Source organism: Phyllobates terribilis, unplaced genomic scaffold (genome assembly GCF_046119375.1).
Source record: "Phyllobates terribilis strain yellow unplaced genomic scaffold, ASM4611937v1 Scaffold_1__5_contigs__length_1240528914, whole genome shotgun sequence".
Lineage (NCBI taxonomy): Eukaryota > Metazoa > Chordata > Amphibia > Anura > Dendrobatidae > Phyllobates > Phyllobates terribilis.
This window is the reverse complement of record NW_027362761.1, coordinates 609,179,040-609,195,716: the sequence shown is the minus strand read 5'-3', so window position 1 is coordinate 609,195,716 and position 16,677 is coordinate 609,179,040. Positions and strand designations below refer to the sequence as shown.

Here is a 16,677-nt window from a genome sequence, read left to right as displayed (position 1 = left end):
CCCTTAATCTGATGGTATGAGGCGACCTCTTTGATTAGGACTTGAGCAGGAGAAAGGTCAAGATGCAACAAGACGGCCGGAAGGGCTCCCGCCTGTTGCCTCCGCTCACCTCCGAGGCTGCGGCAGTCCGTCACCATTGTGTCATTCATATGGGGCTTCTGGAAATGGAGAACCAGTTTGTGTCCCCTATGCAGTTCCAGTACGAGACCCGGAATCTGACGGGCGGCTGTAGACAAAGGCTACACAATTTTTCCACAATTTGCACATTGGTATCTATCATGTACGGCCAGATCTTGGAAAGTAAATTTACTTTTCCACTTTAAAAAGTAGTTTGGGCGTCAGTTGTCCTCTCCATAAACCCCAAGTGGTCGAACGTGCGTTTCATATCTATGACAGCAAGAACAAGGAGCGGCTGACAGAATACTCTACTGTCTCATCTCCGAGGAGAAGGAATGAGGGTAGGGGCAAAATATCCCACATGGCTCATAGATATATTTTATCACTGTCATCATTAGATCAGTCGCAGATTGTAGTGACATCAAGGTGGTCAGCTCACAGTCTGCTCTTCCCTAGACGTAATCTTCCTTACACTTATATCTCAGAGTCTACAGACTGGCCTTTACTACAGTTGGGTCTTCTAGAGTCTAGAGACTGGTCTTCATTGAACATGGGCCTTGTAGAGTCTAAAACTGGTCTTTTCTACCATTGGGTTTCTTGGAGTGATAGGACTGTTTTTCCTTCATTGTGTCTCAGTCTATAGAGTGGTGTTTAATACAGTTGGGTCTCATACAGTGTAAGAACTGGTCTTCCTTGCACATGGGTCTCGTAAAGTCTATGGATTGGTCTTTTTTACAGATGAGTCTCATAGAGTCAAAGAACTTGTCTTTACATGGGGCCTCACTGAGTTTATGAGCTTGTCTTTTCTACAGATGGGTCTCGAACAGACTATGGATTGGACTTTTCTACAGTTCAGTCTCATAGAGTCCATGGATTGGTCTTTTCTACAGTTCGGTCTTGTAGAGTCCATGGATTGGTCTTTTCTACAGTTCGGTCTCGTAGAGTCTATGGATTGGTCTTTTCTACAGATGGGTCTCGTAGAGTCTATGGATTAGTCTCTTCTACAGTTCGGTCTCGTAGAGTCTATGGATTGGTCTTTTCTACAGATGGGTCTCGTAGAGTCCATGGATTAGTCTCTTCTACAGTTCGGTCTCGTAGAGTCTATGGATTGGTCTTTTCTACAGATGGGTCTCATAGAGTCTATGGATTAGTCTCTTCTACAGTTCGGTCTCGTAGAGTCTATGGATTAGTCTCTTCTACAGTTCGGTCTCGTAGAGTCTGTGGATTGGTCTTTTCTACAGTTCAGTCTCGTAGAGTCTAAGCACTGTTTTTTTCTACCATTGGGTTTCTTAGAGTGATACGACTGTTTTTCATAATCTGTTGACTGGTGTTTAATACAGTTGGGTCGCATACAGTGTAAGGACTGACCTTCCTCGCACATGGGTCTCGTAGATTCTATAGATTGGTCTTTTCTACAGTTTGTTCTCGTAACATCTATGGATTGGTCTCATTCTACAGATGGGTCTCATAGAGTCTATGGATTTGTCTTTTCTACAGTTCGGTCTCGTGGAGTCTATGGATTGGTCTTTTCTACAGATGTGTGTCATAGAATCTATGGATTGGTCTTTTCTACAGTTTGGTGTCATAGAGTCTGTGGATTGATCTTTTCTACAGTTCGGTCTCGTGGAGTCTAAGTACTATTTTTTTTCTACCATTGGGTTTCTTAGTGATAGGACTGTTTTTCATAATCTATTGACTGGTGTTTAATACAGTTGGGTCTCATACAGTGTAAGGACTGGCCTTCATTGCACATGGGTCTCAGAGTTTATGGATTGGTCTGTTCTACAGTTTGGTCTCGTAGAGTCTATTGATTGGTCTTTTCTACAGATGGATCTTGTAGAGTCTATGGATTGGTCTTTTCTATCTGGGTTTCTTACAGTGGTAGGACTGTTTTTCATAATCTATAGATTGGTGTTTACTACAGTTGGGTCTAATACAGTGTAAGGACTGGCCTTCATTGCACATGGGTCTAGGAGTCTATGGATTGTTCTGTCCTACAGTTTGGTCTCGTAGAGTCTATTGATTGGTCTTTTCTACAGTTTGGTCTCGTAGAGTCTATTGATTGGTCTTTTCTACTGATGGATCTCATAGAGTCTATGGATTGGTCTTTTCTATCTGGGCTTCTTACAGTGGTAGGACTGTTTTTCATAATCTATAGATTGGTGTTTACTACAGTTGGGTCTCATACAGTGTAAGGACTGGCCTTCCTTGCACATGGGTCTCGTAGATTCTATAGATTGGTCTTTTCTACAGTTTGTTCTCGTAACATCTATGGATTGGTCTCATTCTACAGATGGGTCTCATAGAGTCTATGGATTTGTCTTTTCTACAGTTCGGTCTCGTGGAGTCTATGGATTGGTCTTTTCTACAGATGTGTGTCATAGAATCTATGGATTGGTCTTTTCTACAGTTTGGTGTCATAGAGTCTGTGGATTGATCTTTTCTACAGTTCGGTCTCGTGGAGTCTAAGTACTATTTTTTTTCTACCATTGGGTTTCTTAGTGATAGGACTGTTTTTCATAATCTATTGACTGGTGTTTAATACAGTTGGGTCTCATACAGTGTAAGGACTGGCCTTCATTGCACATGGGTCTCAGAGTTTATGGATTGGTCTGTTCTACAGTTTGGTCTCGTAGAGTCTATTGATTGGTCTTTTCTACAGATGGATCTTGTAGAGTCTATGGATTGGTCTTTTCTATCTGGGTTTCTTACAGTGGTAGGACTGTTTTTCATAATCTATAGATTGGTGTTTACTACAGTTGGGTCTAATACAGTGTAAGGACTGGCCTTCATTGCACATGGGTCTAGGAGTCTATGGATTGTTCTGTCCTACAGTTTGGTCTCGTAGAGTCTATTGATTGGTCTTTTCTACAGTTTGGTCTCGTAGAGTCTATTGATTGGTCTTTTCTACTGATGGATCTCATAGAGTCTATGGATTGGTCTTTTCTATCTGGGCTTCTTACAGTGGTAGGACTGTTTTTCATAATCTATAGATTGGTGTTTACTACAGTTGGGTCTCATACAGTGTAAGGACTGGCCTTCCTTGCACATGGGTCTCGTAGATTCTATAGATTGGTCTTTTCTACAGTTTGTTCTCGTAACATCTATGGATTGGTCTCATTCTACAGATGGGTCTCATAGAGTCTATGGATTTGTCTTTTCTACAGTTCGGTCTCGTGGAGTCTATGGATTGGTCTTTTCTACAGATGTGTGTCATAGAATCTATGGATTGGTCTTTTCTACAGTTTGGTGTCATAGAGTCTGTGGATTGATCTTTTCTACAGTTCGGTCTCGTGGAGTCTAAGTACTATTTTTTTTCTACCATTGGGTTTCTTAGTGATAGGACTGTTTTTCATAATCTATTGACTGGTGTTTAATACAGTTGGGTCTCATACAGTGTAAGGACTGGCCTTCATTGCACATGGGTCTCAGAGTTTATGGATTGGTCTGTTCTACAGTTTGGTCTCGTAGAGTCTATTGATTGGTCTTTTCTACAGATGGATCTTGTAGAGTCTATGGATTGGTCTTTTCTATCTGGGTTTCTTACAGTGGTAGGACTGTTTTTCATAATCTATAGATTGGTGTTTACTACAGTTGGGTCTAATACAGTGTAAGGACTGGCCTTCATTGCACATGGGTCTAGGAGTCTATGGATTGTTCTGTCCTACAGTTTGGTCTCGTAGAGTCTATTGATTGGTCTTTTCTACAGTTTGGTCTCGTAGAGTCTATTGATTGGTCTTTTCTACTGATGGATCTCATAGAGTCTATGGATTGGTCTTTTCTATCTGGGCTTCTTACAGTGGTAGGACTGTTTTTCATAATCTATAGATTGGTGTTTACTACAGTTGGGTCTCATACAGTGTAAGGACTGGCCTTCCTTGCACATGGGTCTCGTAGAGTATATTGATTGCTTTTTTTCTACAGACGGATCTCGTAGAGTCTATGGATTGGTCTTTTCGACAGATGGGTCTCAGTCTAAGAACTTGTCTTTACATGGGGCCTCACAGAGTCTAAGGGCTCGTCTTTTTAACAGTTTCAGCTTTGTAGTCTCCAAGGACTGGTCACTTTTACAGCTTTCTATTGTGTACCAGTCTAGATAATTTTTGGTGGATTGCACTGACCATGTGATGTATGTTCACCAATATCTGCAGTCAATGGAACACGGATCAGACATTTTGGATTCAGACCTTCCCCATGTGTTCGGACCTTGTCATTCTGTGAAATACATTACATCCTATCCTTGTAGAACGCAAGAATTCCAAAACGTATAAATTGCAGGTTTGTCGCCATTGCCACAGCACCTGGATCCAGAGTATAGAACTAAAGCATACAGTGAAAACAAATTTCCTCTCCTATCCCCCGTCCTCCACTTTATACTGGCACCAACCCCCTAATACATGAAGGCTCTGCGGGAGGGTGACTTGAGGTGGGGCATTACAGTTCTCCACAGTATACCTCCGTGGTACTTTAGAGGTCACATTGATAATAACTGCAGTGGACCTCCCATCCCGTTGAGTTGAGGGTCTCTGCACAAACCCTCTTTTAGTCTCTGAGAAGGCTGCGCTGGATCTTTGGTTGTCTCCAATGTTTTCTCGGTGTGACTTCATCTTCATGGCTGTCACGCGAGTTCTCCACTGGAAGGTTTCATAGTAAATCAGAGGCGGCGGCTCGGAGGACGATAATTCCACAAACACAGATTAAAAATAACAATAAAAAAAAAAAAAAACACTCGTGTCTACTCTACGCCAAGTGTTAGCACTGAATAAATTAACTCTTTGATATCTTTGGTAAAAGCTATAGACGTTACGAGTTCATCGCTTCCATTGTCTGATTGCTGGATGTGACCTGTTGTAAAGCAACGACGCCAATGCCCCATGCCCAGAAGAAGGAGGCGCTCTCTGGTGGCAGGAGGGACACGACGGGTATCTGGGTTACTGTACAGAGGTAAGTGCACCTGGCTCAATCTTTGGTATGACGTACTCCGGGAGGATCGGTTAGAGGTAGGGTGGTTGAAGCAAGTGATGGACTGAACCAAGATCTGCTGATGACTGGAGACCTCCAGATTGTAGGGTAGAAGCAGAAGTCAAGCAGCATCGTTCTGCTTCACAACTGGTTGCTCTGCGTCATTCACCTGCACAAAGAGTCCTCCTCACCTCCGGAGAAGCCCACCCTCCTTGGATGAGGATGTGAGATGTGTGTCTGAGGGGCTCTGGCTGAGGGTCTCCGTGAACTCACGGGGAAGAACTGGGTGGAGTGTGTCCTTGTGATGAAGATGACTGTGGAGGGAGCTGTGCCGTCGATGGACTGGAGAGCTCATTGTTTTTGAAGGAGCTCGTACTTGACCCTGGAGTCGACGTTGCCCTGTGGGCAAATAACACACCTGAGGGCAGAAGTAAAGAAACACCTGTAACGTGGGCAAAGGACAGAACTGCCCCCATAACATAAGGCATGCACTCCAGCCCATACTGCTTATGTTGGGGGAGGACAATAAGGCTACTGTTACATTGCTGTGTTCTGGATGGGTCACACGTGAGAGGGGACGTATCTCTGCCACGTTAGGCGAGGGGTCCGCGGGGCAGGATGACCCAAAAGGAATATTGAGGATCACTCATGGCCTCATCTGCGGTGGAGCCGTGTACCCGCTGTGTATGTACGGATCAGCTCGTAACGTGAGCACGGCACCACAAACACTACCCAACAGGCAAGAACACGATTATAAAGTGATTTATAAAGTACAAATAAAAAATGAACAAAAAAATAAAATGGATCAGTCTAATTTCTCCCACATTTACTAATTAAAAATACCCCACCCAACTCCCGTTACAAAAAAAGGCATAACATTTGTGGCAAAAAAAATGCAAAATTGTAGCTTCAAATGGAAAGGATATAAACAAAACCTAACCGGAGGAAAAAAATGTGCTAATTTAATTAAAAAATTAGAAATAAAAGAAATATTGCATCAAAATGAATAATAATTGGAGATTGGTATCGGATCCATCACTCCTCATGAAACTTTACAAAGGCCGAAGGATCTCCGATCCGATATTACAGGACGGGAGCGAACGCGAGGAGGATGTATGCCCAGGACTGTAGATTTATGCACTGGTTACATGGGACTGCATCAATCAAAGCTGTGATCCGATCCCATATACAGTACAGGCCAAAAGTTTGGACACACCACACCTTCTCATTTAAAGATTTTTCTGTATTTTCATGACTATGAAAATTGTACATTCACACTGAAGGCATCAAAACTATGAATTAACACATGTGGAATTATATACTTAACAAAAAAGTGTGAAACAACTGAAAATATGTCTTATATTCTAGGTTCTTCAAAGTAGCCACCTTTTGCTTTGATGACTGCTTTGCACACTCTTGGCATTCTCTTGATGAGCTCCAAGAGGTAGTCACCGGAAATGGTCTTCCAACAATCTTGAAGGAGTTCCCAGAGATGCTTAGCACTTGTTGGCCCTTTTGCCTTCACTCTGCGGTCCAGCTCACCCCAAACCATCTCGATTGGGTTCAGGTCTGGTGACTGTGGAGGCCAGGTCATCTGGCGTAGCCCCCCATCACTCTCCTTCTTGGTCAAATAGCCCTTACACAGCCTGGAGGTGTGTTTGGGGTCATTGTCCTGTTGAAAAATAAATGATGGTCCAACTAAACGCAAACCGGATGGAATAGCATGCCGCTGCAAGATGCTGTGGTAGCCATGCTGGTTCAGTATGCCTTCAATTTTGAATAAATCCTCAACAGTGTCACCAGCAAAGCACCCCCACACCATCACACCTCCTCCTCCATGCTTCACGGTGGGAACCAGGCATGTAGAGTCCATCCGTTCACCTTTTCTGCGTCGCACAAAGACACGGTGGTTGGAACCAAAGATCTCAAATTTGGACTCATCAGACCAAAGCACAGATTTCCACTGGTCTAATGTCCATTCCTTGTGTTCTTTAGCCCAAACAAGTCTCTTCTGCTTGTTGCCTGTCCTTAGCAGTGGTTTCCTAGCAGCTATTTTACCATGAAGGCCGGCTGCACAAAGTCTCCTCTTAACAGTTGTTGTAGAGATGTGTCTGCTACTAGAACTCTGTGTGGCATTGACCTGGTCTCTAATCTGAGCTGCTGTTAACCTGCGATTTCTGAGGCTGGTGACTCGGATAAACTTATCCTCAGAAGCAGAGGTGACTCTTGGTCTTCCTTTCCTGGGGCGGTCCTCATGTGAGCCAGTTTCTTTGTAGCGCTTGATGGTTTTTGCAACTGCACTTGGGGACACTTTCAAAGTTTGCCCAATTTTTCAGACTGACTGACCTTCATTTCTTAAAGTAATGATGGCCACTCGTTTTTCTTTACTTAGCTGCTTTTTTCTTGCCATAATACAAATTCTAACAGTCTATTCAGTAGGACTATCAGCTGTGTATCCACCAGACTTCTGCACAACACAACTGATGGTCCCAACCCCATTTATAAGGCAAGAAATCCCACTTATTAAACCTGACAGGGCACACCTGTGAAGTGAAAACCATTTCCGGTGACTACCTCTTGAAGCTCATCAAGAGAATGCCAAGAGTGTGCAAAGCAGTCATCAAAGCAAAAGGTGGCTACTTTGAAGAACCTAGAATATAAGACATATTTTCAGTTGTTTCACACTTTTTTGTTAAGTATATAATTCCACATGTGGTAATTCATAGTTTTGATGCCTTCAGTGTGAATGTACAATGTTCATAGTCATGAAAATACAGAAAAATCTTTAAATGAGAAGGTGTGTCCAAACTTTTGGTCTGTACTGTATATAGGAGGCTGGAGAGGATCTATGCACAGAGCATTAACTCTTTATCAGCCAGTCATTGCATTGACTTATTTGCAGCCAGTGCAGAATTAATGTCGAGGTCTATGAACGGCAATGGGACGGCTCAGTGTCCAGAGGCGGCTCTACAGCTGCTGGATGTGTTAGTGCGGTGGTTTCCAGCTTATGGCTCTCTGCATGCTGGGAGTTGTAGTTTGGAGACCAACGTGTTAGTCTCGGTGGTCTGTCGCGACTTCCCATGGGTTAAGGAACTGGCTATCCAGACACCCGCTCCTTGTGTTCATTACAATGGATTTTATCGCTCGCTCCGGCACTCGCTGGAACTTATTGGATTTCCTGAAAGCGACCGGTGAGGCGGCTGCTTACCTGCGTATACAACTCCATTTATTTCCATCGACATGTTGATGCTGCTAATGGTGGAGGCAGACAGGTTCATCGCTGTCTCTTGTCTGTCGTCTGGCGGAAAACACAAGAGAAGTGAGACAGAACTCAGCAAGGAAGGATGCCGGGGTGTGCGCCTGTGATATGTGTGATTATAGTGCCGGGGTGTGCGCCTGTGATATGTGTGATTATAGTGCTGGGGTGTGCGCCTGTGATATGTGTGATTATAGTGCTGGGGTGTGCGCCTGTGATATGTGTGATTATGGTGCCGGGGTGTGCGCCTGTGATATGTGTGATTATGGTGCCGGGGTGTGCGCCTGTGATATGTGTGATTATAGTGCTGGGCTGTGCGCCTGTGATATGTGTGATTATGGTGCCGGGGTGTGCGCCTGTGATATGTGTGATTATAGTGCTGGGGTGTGCGCCTGTGATATGTGTGATTATAGTGCTGGGGTGTGCGCCTGTGATATGTGTGATTATAGTGCCGGGGTGTGCGCCTGTGATATGTGTGATTATAGTGCTGGGGTGTGCACCTGTGATATGTGTGATTATAGTGCCGGGGTGTGCACCTGTGATATGTGTGATTATAGTGCTGGGGTGTGCGCCTGTGATATGTGTGATTATAGTGCCGGGGTGTGCGCCTGTGATATGTGTGATTATAGTGCCGGGGTGTGCGCCTGTGATATGTGTGATTATAGTGCCGGGGTGTGCGCCTGTGATATGTGTGATTATAGTGCCGGGGTGTGCGCCTGTGATATGTGTGATTATAGTGCCTGGGGTGTGCGCCTGTGATATGTGTGATTATGGTGCCGGGGTGTGCGCCTGTGATATGTGTGATTATAGTGCCGGGGTGTGCGCCTGTGATATGTGTGATTATACTGCTGGGGTGTGCGCCTGTGATATGTGTGATTATAGTGCCGGGGTGTGCGCCTGTGATATGTGTGATTATAGTGCTGGGGTGTGCGCCTGTGATATGTGTGATTATAGTGCCGGGGTGTGCGCCTGTGATATGTGTGATTATGGTGCCGGGGTGTGCGCCTGTGATATGTGTGATTATAGTGCCTGGGGTGTGCGCCTGTGATATGTGTGATTATAGTGCCGGGGTGTGCGCCTGTGATATGTGTGATTATGGTGCCTGGGGTGTGCGCCTGTGATATGTGTGATTATGGTGCCTGGGGTGTGCGCCTGTGATATGTGTGATTATAGTGCTGGGGTGTGCGCCTGTGATATGTGTGATTATGGTGCCTGGGGTGTGCGCCTGTGATATGTGTGATTATGGTGCCTGGGGTGTGCGCCTGTGATATGTGTGATTATGGTGCCGGGGTGTGCGCCTGTGATATGTGTGATTATGGTGCCTGGGGTGTGCGCCTGTGATATGTGTGATTATAGTGCCGGGGTGTGCGCCTGTGATATGTGTGATTATAGTGCTGGGGTGTGCGCCTGTGATATGTGTGATTATAGTGCCGGGGTGTGCGCCTGTGATATGTGTGATTATAGTGCTGGGGTGTGCGCCTGTGATATGTGTGATTATGGTGCCTGGGGTGTGCGCCTGTGATATGTGTGATTATGGTGCCTGGGGTGTGCGCCTGTGATATGTGTGATTATGGTGCCGGGGTGTGCGCCTGTGATATGTGTGATTATGGTGCCTGGGGTGTGCGCCTGTGATATGTGTGATTATAGTGCTGGGGTGTGCACCTGTGATATGTGTGATTATGGTGCCTGGGGTGTGCGCCTGTGATATGTGTGATTATAGTGCCTGGGGTGTGCGCCTGTGATATGTGTGATTATAGTGCCGGGGTGTGCGCCTGTGATATGTGTGATTATGGTGCCTGGGGTGTGCGCCTGTGATATGTGTGATTATGGTGCCTGGGGTGTGCGCCTGTGATATGTGTGATTATAGTGCCGGGGTGTGCGCCTGTGATATGTGTGATTATGGTGCCGGGGTGTGCGCCTGTGATATGTGTGATTATGGTGCCTGGGGTGTGCGCCTGTGATATGTGTGATTATAGTGCCGGGGTGTGCGCCTGTGATATGTGTGATTATGGTGCCTGGGGTGTGCGCCTGTGATATGTGTGATTATGGTGCCTGGGGTGTGCGCCTGTGATATGTGTGATTATGGTGCCGGGGTGTGCGCCTGTGATATGTGTGATTATGGTGCCTGGGGTGTGCGCCTGTGATATGTGTGATTATAGTGCTGGGGTGTGCGCCTGTGATATGTGTGATTATGGTGCCGGGGTGTGCGCCTGTGATATGTGTGATTATGGTGCCTGGGGTGTGCGCCTGTGATATGTGTGATTATAGTGCTGGGGTGTGCGCCTGTGATATGTGTGATTATAGTGCCGGGGTGTGCGCCTGTGATATGTGTGATTATGGTGCCGGGGTGTGCGCCTGTGATATGTGTGATTATGGTGCCTGGGGTGTGCGCCTGTGATATGTGTGATTATAGTGCCGGGGTGTGCGCCTGTGATATGTGTGATTATAGTGCCTGGGGTGTGCGCCTGTGATATGTGTGATTATAGTGCTGGGGTGTGCGCCTGTGATATGTGTGATTATGGTGCCGGGGTGTGCGCCTGTGATATGTGTGATTATGGTGCCTGGGGTGTGCGCCTCTGATATGTGTGATTATAGTGCTGGGGTGTGCGCCTGTGATATGTGTGATTATGGTGCCGGGGTGTGCGCCTGTGATATGTGTGATTATGGTGCCTGGGGTGTGCGCCTGTGATATGTGTGATTATAGTGCTGGGGTGTGCACCTGTGATATGTGTGATTATGGTGCCTGGGGTGTGCGCCTGTGATATGTGTGATTATAGTGCTGGGGTGTGCACCTGTGATATGTGTGATTATGGTGCCTGGAGTGTGCGCCTGTGATATGTGTGATTATAGTGCCTGGGGTGTGCGCCTGTGATATGTGTGATTATAGTGCCGGGGTGTGCGCCTGTGATATGTGTGATTATGGTGCCTGGGGTGTGCGCCTGTGATATGTGTGATTATGGTGCCTGGGGTGTGCGCCTGTGATATGTGTGATTATAGTGCCGGGGTGTGCGCCTGTGATATGTGTGATTATGGTGCCGGGGTGTGCGCCTGTGATATGTGTGATTATGGTGCCTGGGGTGTGCGCCTGTGATATGTGTGATTATAGTGCCGGGGTGTGCGCCTGTGATATGTGTGATTATGGTGCCTGGGGTGTGCGCCTGTGATATGTGTGATTATGGTGCCTGGGGTGTGCGCCTGTGATATGTGTGATTATGGTGCCGGGGTGTGTGCCTGTGATATGTGTGATTATGGTGCCTGGGGTGTGCGCCTGTGATATGTGTGATTATAGTGCTGGGGTGTGCGCCTGTGATATGTGTGATTATAGTGCTGGGGTGTGCGCCTGTGATATGTGTGATTATGGTGCCGGGGTGTGCGCCTGTGATATGTGTGATTATGGTGCCTGGGGTGTGCGCCTGTGATATGTGTGATTATAGTGCCGGGGTGTGCGCCTGTGATATGTGTGATTATAGTGCCTGGGGTGTGCGCCTGTGATATGTGTGATTATAGTGCTGGGGTGTGCGCCTGTGATATGTGTGATTATGGTGCCGGGGTGTGCGCCTGTGATATGTGTGATTATGGTGCCTGGGGTGTGCGCCTGTGATATGTGTGATTATAGTGCTGGGGTGTGCGCCTGTGATATGTGTGACTATGGTGCCGGGGTGTGCGCCTGTGATATGTGTGATTATAGTGCTGGGGTGTGCACCTGTGATATGTGTGATTATAGTGCCGGGGTGTGCGCCTGTGATATGTGTGATTATAGTGCTGGGGTGAGCACCTGTGATATGTGTGATTATAGTGCCGGGGTGTGCACCTGTGATATGTGTGATTATAGTGCCGGGGTGTGCGCCTGTGATATGTGTGATTATAGTGCCGGGGTGTGCGCCTGTGATATGTGTGATTATAGTGCCGGGGTGTGCGCCTGTGATATGTGTGATTATAGTGCTGGGGTGTGCGCCTGTGATATGTGTGATTATGGTGCCTGGGGTGTGCGCCTGTGATTTGTGTGATTATAGTGCTGGGGTGTGCGCCTGTGATTTGTGTGATTATAGTGCTGGGGTGTGCGCCTGTGATATGTGTGATTATAGTGCCGGGGTGTGCGCCTGTGATATGTGTGATTATGGTGCCGGGGTGTGCGCCTGTGATATGTGTGATTATGGTGCCTGGGGTGTGCGCCTGTGATATGTGTGATTATAGTGCCGGGGTGTGCGCCTGTGATATGTGTGATTATAGTGCCTGGGGTGTGCGCCTGTGATATGTGTGATTATAGTGCTGGGGTGTGCGCCTGTGATATGTGTGATTATGGTGCCGGGGTGTGCGCCTGTGATATGTGTGATTATGGTGCCTGGGGTGTGCGCCTGTGATATGTGTGATTATAGTGCTGGGGTGTGCGCCTGTGATATGTGTGACTATGGTGCCGGGGTGTGCGCCTGTGATATGTGTGATTATAGTGCTGGGGTGTGCACCTGTGATATGTGTGATTATAGTGCCGGGGTGTGCGCCTGTGATATGTGTGATTATAGTGCTGGGGTGAGCACCTGTGATATGTGTGATTATAGTGCCGGGGTGTGCACCTGTGATATGTGTGATTATAGTGCCGGGGTGTGCGCCTGTGATATGTGTGATTATAGTGCCGGGGTGTGCGCCTGTGATATGTGTGATTATGGTGCCTGGGGTGTGCGCCTGTGATATGTGTGATTATGGTGCCGGGGTGTGCGCCTGTGATATGTGTGATTATGGTGCCGGGGTGTGCACCTGTGATATGTGTGATTATAGTGCTGGGGTGTGCGCCTGTGATATGTGTGATTATGGTGCTGGGGTGTGCGCCTGTGATATGTGTGATTATGGTGCTGGGGTGTGCGCCTGTGATATGTGTGATTATAGTGCTGGGGTGTGCGCCTGTGATATGTGTGATTATGGTGCCTGGGGTGTGCGCCTGTGATATGTGTGATTATAGTGCCGGGGTGTGCACCTGTGATATGTGTGATTATGGTGCCGGGGTGTGCGCCTGTGATATGTGTGATTATAGTGCTGGGGTGTGCGCCTGTGATTTGTGTGATTATAGTGCTGGGGTGTGCGCCTGTGATATGTGTGATTATGGTGCCGGGGTGTGCGCCTGTGATTTGTGTGATTATAGTGCTGGGGTGTGCGCCTGTGATATGTGTGATTATAGTGCCGGGGTGTGCGCCTGTGATATGTGTGATTATAGTGCCGGGGTGTGCACCTGTGATATGTGTGATTATGGTGCCTGGGGTGTGCGCCTGTGATATGTGTGATTATAGTGCCGGGGTGTGCGCCTGTGATATGTGTGATTATAGTGCCGGGGTGTGCGCCTGTGATATGTGTGATTATAGTGCCGGGGTGTGCACCTGTGATATGTGTGATTATGGTGCCTGGGGTGTGCGCCTGTGATATGTGTGATTATAGTGCCGGGGTGTGCGCCTGTGATATGTGTGATTATAGTGCCGGGGTGTGCGCCTGTGATATGTGTGATTATAGTGCCGGGGTGTGCACCTGTGATATGTGTGATTATAGTGCTGGGGTGTGCGCCTGTGATATGTGTGATTATAGTGCCGGGGTGTGCGCCTGTGATATGTGTGATTATAGTGCCTGGGGTGTGCACCTGTGATATGTGTGATTATGGTGCCTGGGGTGTGCGCCTGTGATATGTGTGATTATAGTGCCGGGGTGTGCGCCTGTGATATGTGTGATTATAGTGCCGGGGTGTGCGCCTGTGATATGTGTGATTATAGTGCTGGGGTGTGCACCTGTGATATGTGTGATTATAGTGCTGGGGTGTGCGCCTGTGATATGTGTGATTATAGTGCCGGGGTGTGCGCCTGTGATATGTGTGATTATAGTGCCGGGGTGTGCACCTGTGATATGTGTGATTATGGTGCCGGGGTGTGCGCCTGTGATATGTGTGATTATAGTGCTGGGGTGTGCGCCTGTGATATGTGTGATTAGAGTGCCGGGGTGTGCGCCTGTGATATGTGTGATTATAGTGCTGGGGTGTGCGCCTGTGATATGTGTGATTATAGTGCCGGGGTGTGCGCCTGTGATATGTGTGATTATAGTGCTGGGGTGTGCGCCTGTGATATGTGTGATTATGGTGCCTGGGGTGTGTGCCTGTGATATGTGTGATTATAGTGCTGGGGTGTGCGCCTGTGATATGTGTGATTATGGTGCTGGGGTGTGTGCCTGTGATATGTGTGATTATGGTGCCTGGGGTGTGCGCCTGTGATATGTGTGATTATGGTGCTGGGGTGTGCGCCTGTGATATGTGTGATTATAGTGCTGGGGTGTGCGCCTGTGATATGTGTGATTATAGTGCTGGGGTGTGCGCCTGTGATATGTGTGATTATAGTGCTGGGGTGTGCGCCTGTGATATGTGTGATTATGGTGCCTGGGGTGTGCGCCTGTGATATGTGTGATTATGGTGCCGGGGTGTGCGCCTGTGATATGTGTGATTATGGTGCCTAGGGTGTGCGCCTGTGATATGTGTGATTATGGTGCCTGGGGTGTACGCCTGTGATATGTGTGATTATAGTGCTGGGGTGTGCACCTGTGATATGTGTGATTATGGTGCCTGGGGTGTGCGCCTGTGATATGTGTGATTATGGTGCCTGGGGTGTGCGCCTGTGATATGTGCGATTATGGTGCCTGGGGTGTGCGCCTGTGATATGTGTGATTATGGTGCCTGGGGTGTACGCCTGTGATATGTGTGATTATAGTGCTGGGGTGTGCACCTGTGATATGTGTGATTATGGTGCCTGGGGTGTGCGCCTGTGATATGTGCGATTATGGTGCCTGGGGTGTGCGCCTGTGATATGTGTGATTATGGTGCCTGGGGTGTACGCCTGTGATATGTGTGATTATAGTGCTGGGGTGTGCACCTGTGATATGTGTGATTATGGTGCCTGGGGTGTGCGCCTGTGATATGTGCGATTATGGTGCCTGGGGTGTGCGCCTGTGATATGTGTGATTATGGTGCCGGGGTGTGCGCCTGTGATATGTGCGATTATGGTGCCGGGGGGTGCGCCTGTGATATGTGTGATTATGGTGCCTGGGGTGTGCGCCTGTGATATGTGTGATTATAGTGCTGGGGTGTGCGCCTGTGATATGTGTGATTATAGTGCTGGGGTGTGCGCCTGTGATATGTGTGATTATAGTGCCTGGGGTGTGCGCCTGTGATATGTGTGATTATGGTGCCTGGGGTGTGCGCCTGTGATATGTGTGATTATAGTGCCGGGGTGTGCACCTGTGATATGTGTGATTATGGTGCTGGGCGCCTGTGATATGTGTGATTATAGTGCTGGGGTGTGCGCCTGTGATATGTGTGATTATGGTGCCTGGGGTGTGCGCCTGTGATATGTGTGATTATGGTGCCGGGGTGTGCGCCTGTGATATGTGTGATTATGGTGCCTGGGGTGTGCGCCTGTGATATGTGTGATTATGGTGCCGGGGTGTGCGCCTGTGATATGTGTGATTATGGTGCCTGGGGTGTGCGCCTGTGATATGTGTGATTATAGTGCCGGGGTGTGCACCTGTGATATGTGTGATTATGGTGCTGGGCGCCTGTGATATGTGTGATTATAGTGCTGGGGTGTGCGCCTGTGATATGTGTGATTATAGTGCTGGGGTGTGCACCTGTGATATGTGTGATTATAGTGCTGGGGTGTGCGCCTGTGATATGTGTGATTATAGTGCTGGGGTGTGCGCCTGTGATATGTGTGATTATAGTGCTGGGGTGTGCGCCTGTGATATGTGTGATTATAGTGCTGGGGTGTGCGCCTGTGATATGTGTGATTATGGTGCCTGGGGTGTGCGCCTGTGATATGTGTGATTATAGTGCCTGGGGTGTGCGCCTGTGATATGTGTGATTATAGTGCTGGGGTGTGCGCCTGTGATATGTGTGATTATGGTGCTGGGGTGTGCGCCTGTGATATGTGTGATTATGGTGCTGGGGTGTGCGCCTGTGATATGTGTGATTATGGTGCCTGGGGTGTGCGCCTGTGATATGTGTGATTATGGTGCTGGGGTGTGCGCCTGTGATATGTGTGATTATAGTGCTGGGGTGTGCGCCTGTGATATGTGTGATTATGGTGCTGGGGTGTGCGCCTGTGATATGTGTGATTATGGTGCCTGGGGTGTGCGCCTGTGATATGTGTGATTATGGTGCTGGGGTGTGCGCCTGTGATATGTGTGATTATAGTGCTGGGGTGTGCGCCTGTGATATGTGTGATTATAGTGCTGGGGTGTGCGCCTGTGATATGTGTGATTATAGTGCTGGGGTGTGCGCCTGTGATATGTGTGATTATGGTGCCTGGGGTGTGCGCCTGTGA

At 47.9% G+C, this 16,677-nt stretch overlaps 1 protein-coding gene across 1 annotated transcript in view; it reads right to left on the bottom strand.

Moving 5' to 3' along the window:
* Positions 1–1,567: 1,567 nt before the first annotated feature.
* ARID3C (AT-rich interaction domain 3C) overlaps positions 1,568–16,677 on the bottom strand; it is a 254,624-nt gene continuing 239,514 nt past the window's right edge. The window contains exons 6-7 of the mRNA XM_073683233.1: positions 8,288–8,377; positions 1,568–5,497 (exon numbers count right to left, since the gene is read on the bottom strand). Of these exons, the coding sequence (XP_073539334.1) occupies positions 5,349–5,497; positions 8,288–8,377 (239 nt within the window). The 3' untranslated portion in view covers positions 1,568–5,348. The remainder of the gene's footprint in view (positions 5,498–8,287; positions 8,378–16,677) is intronic.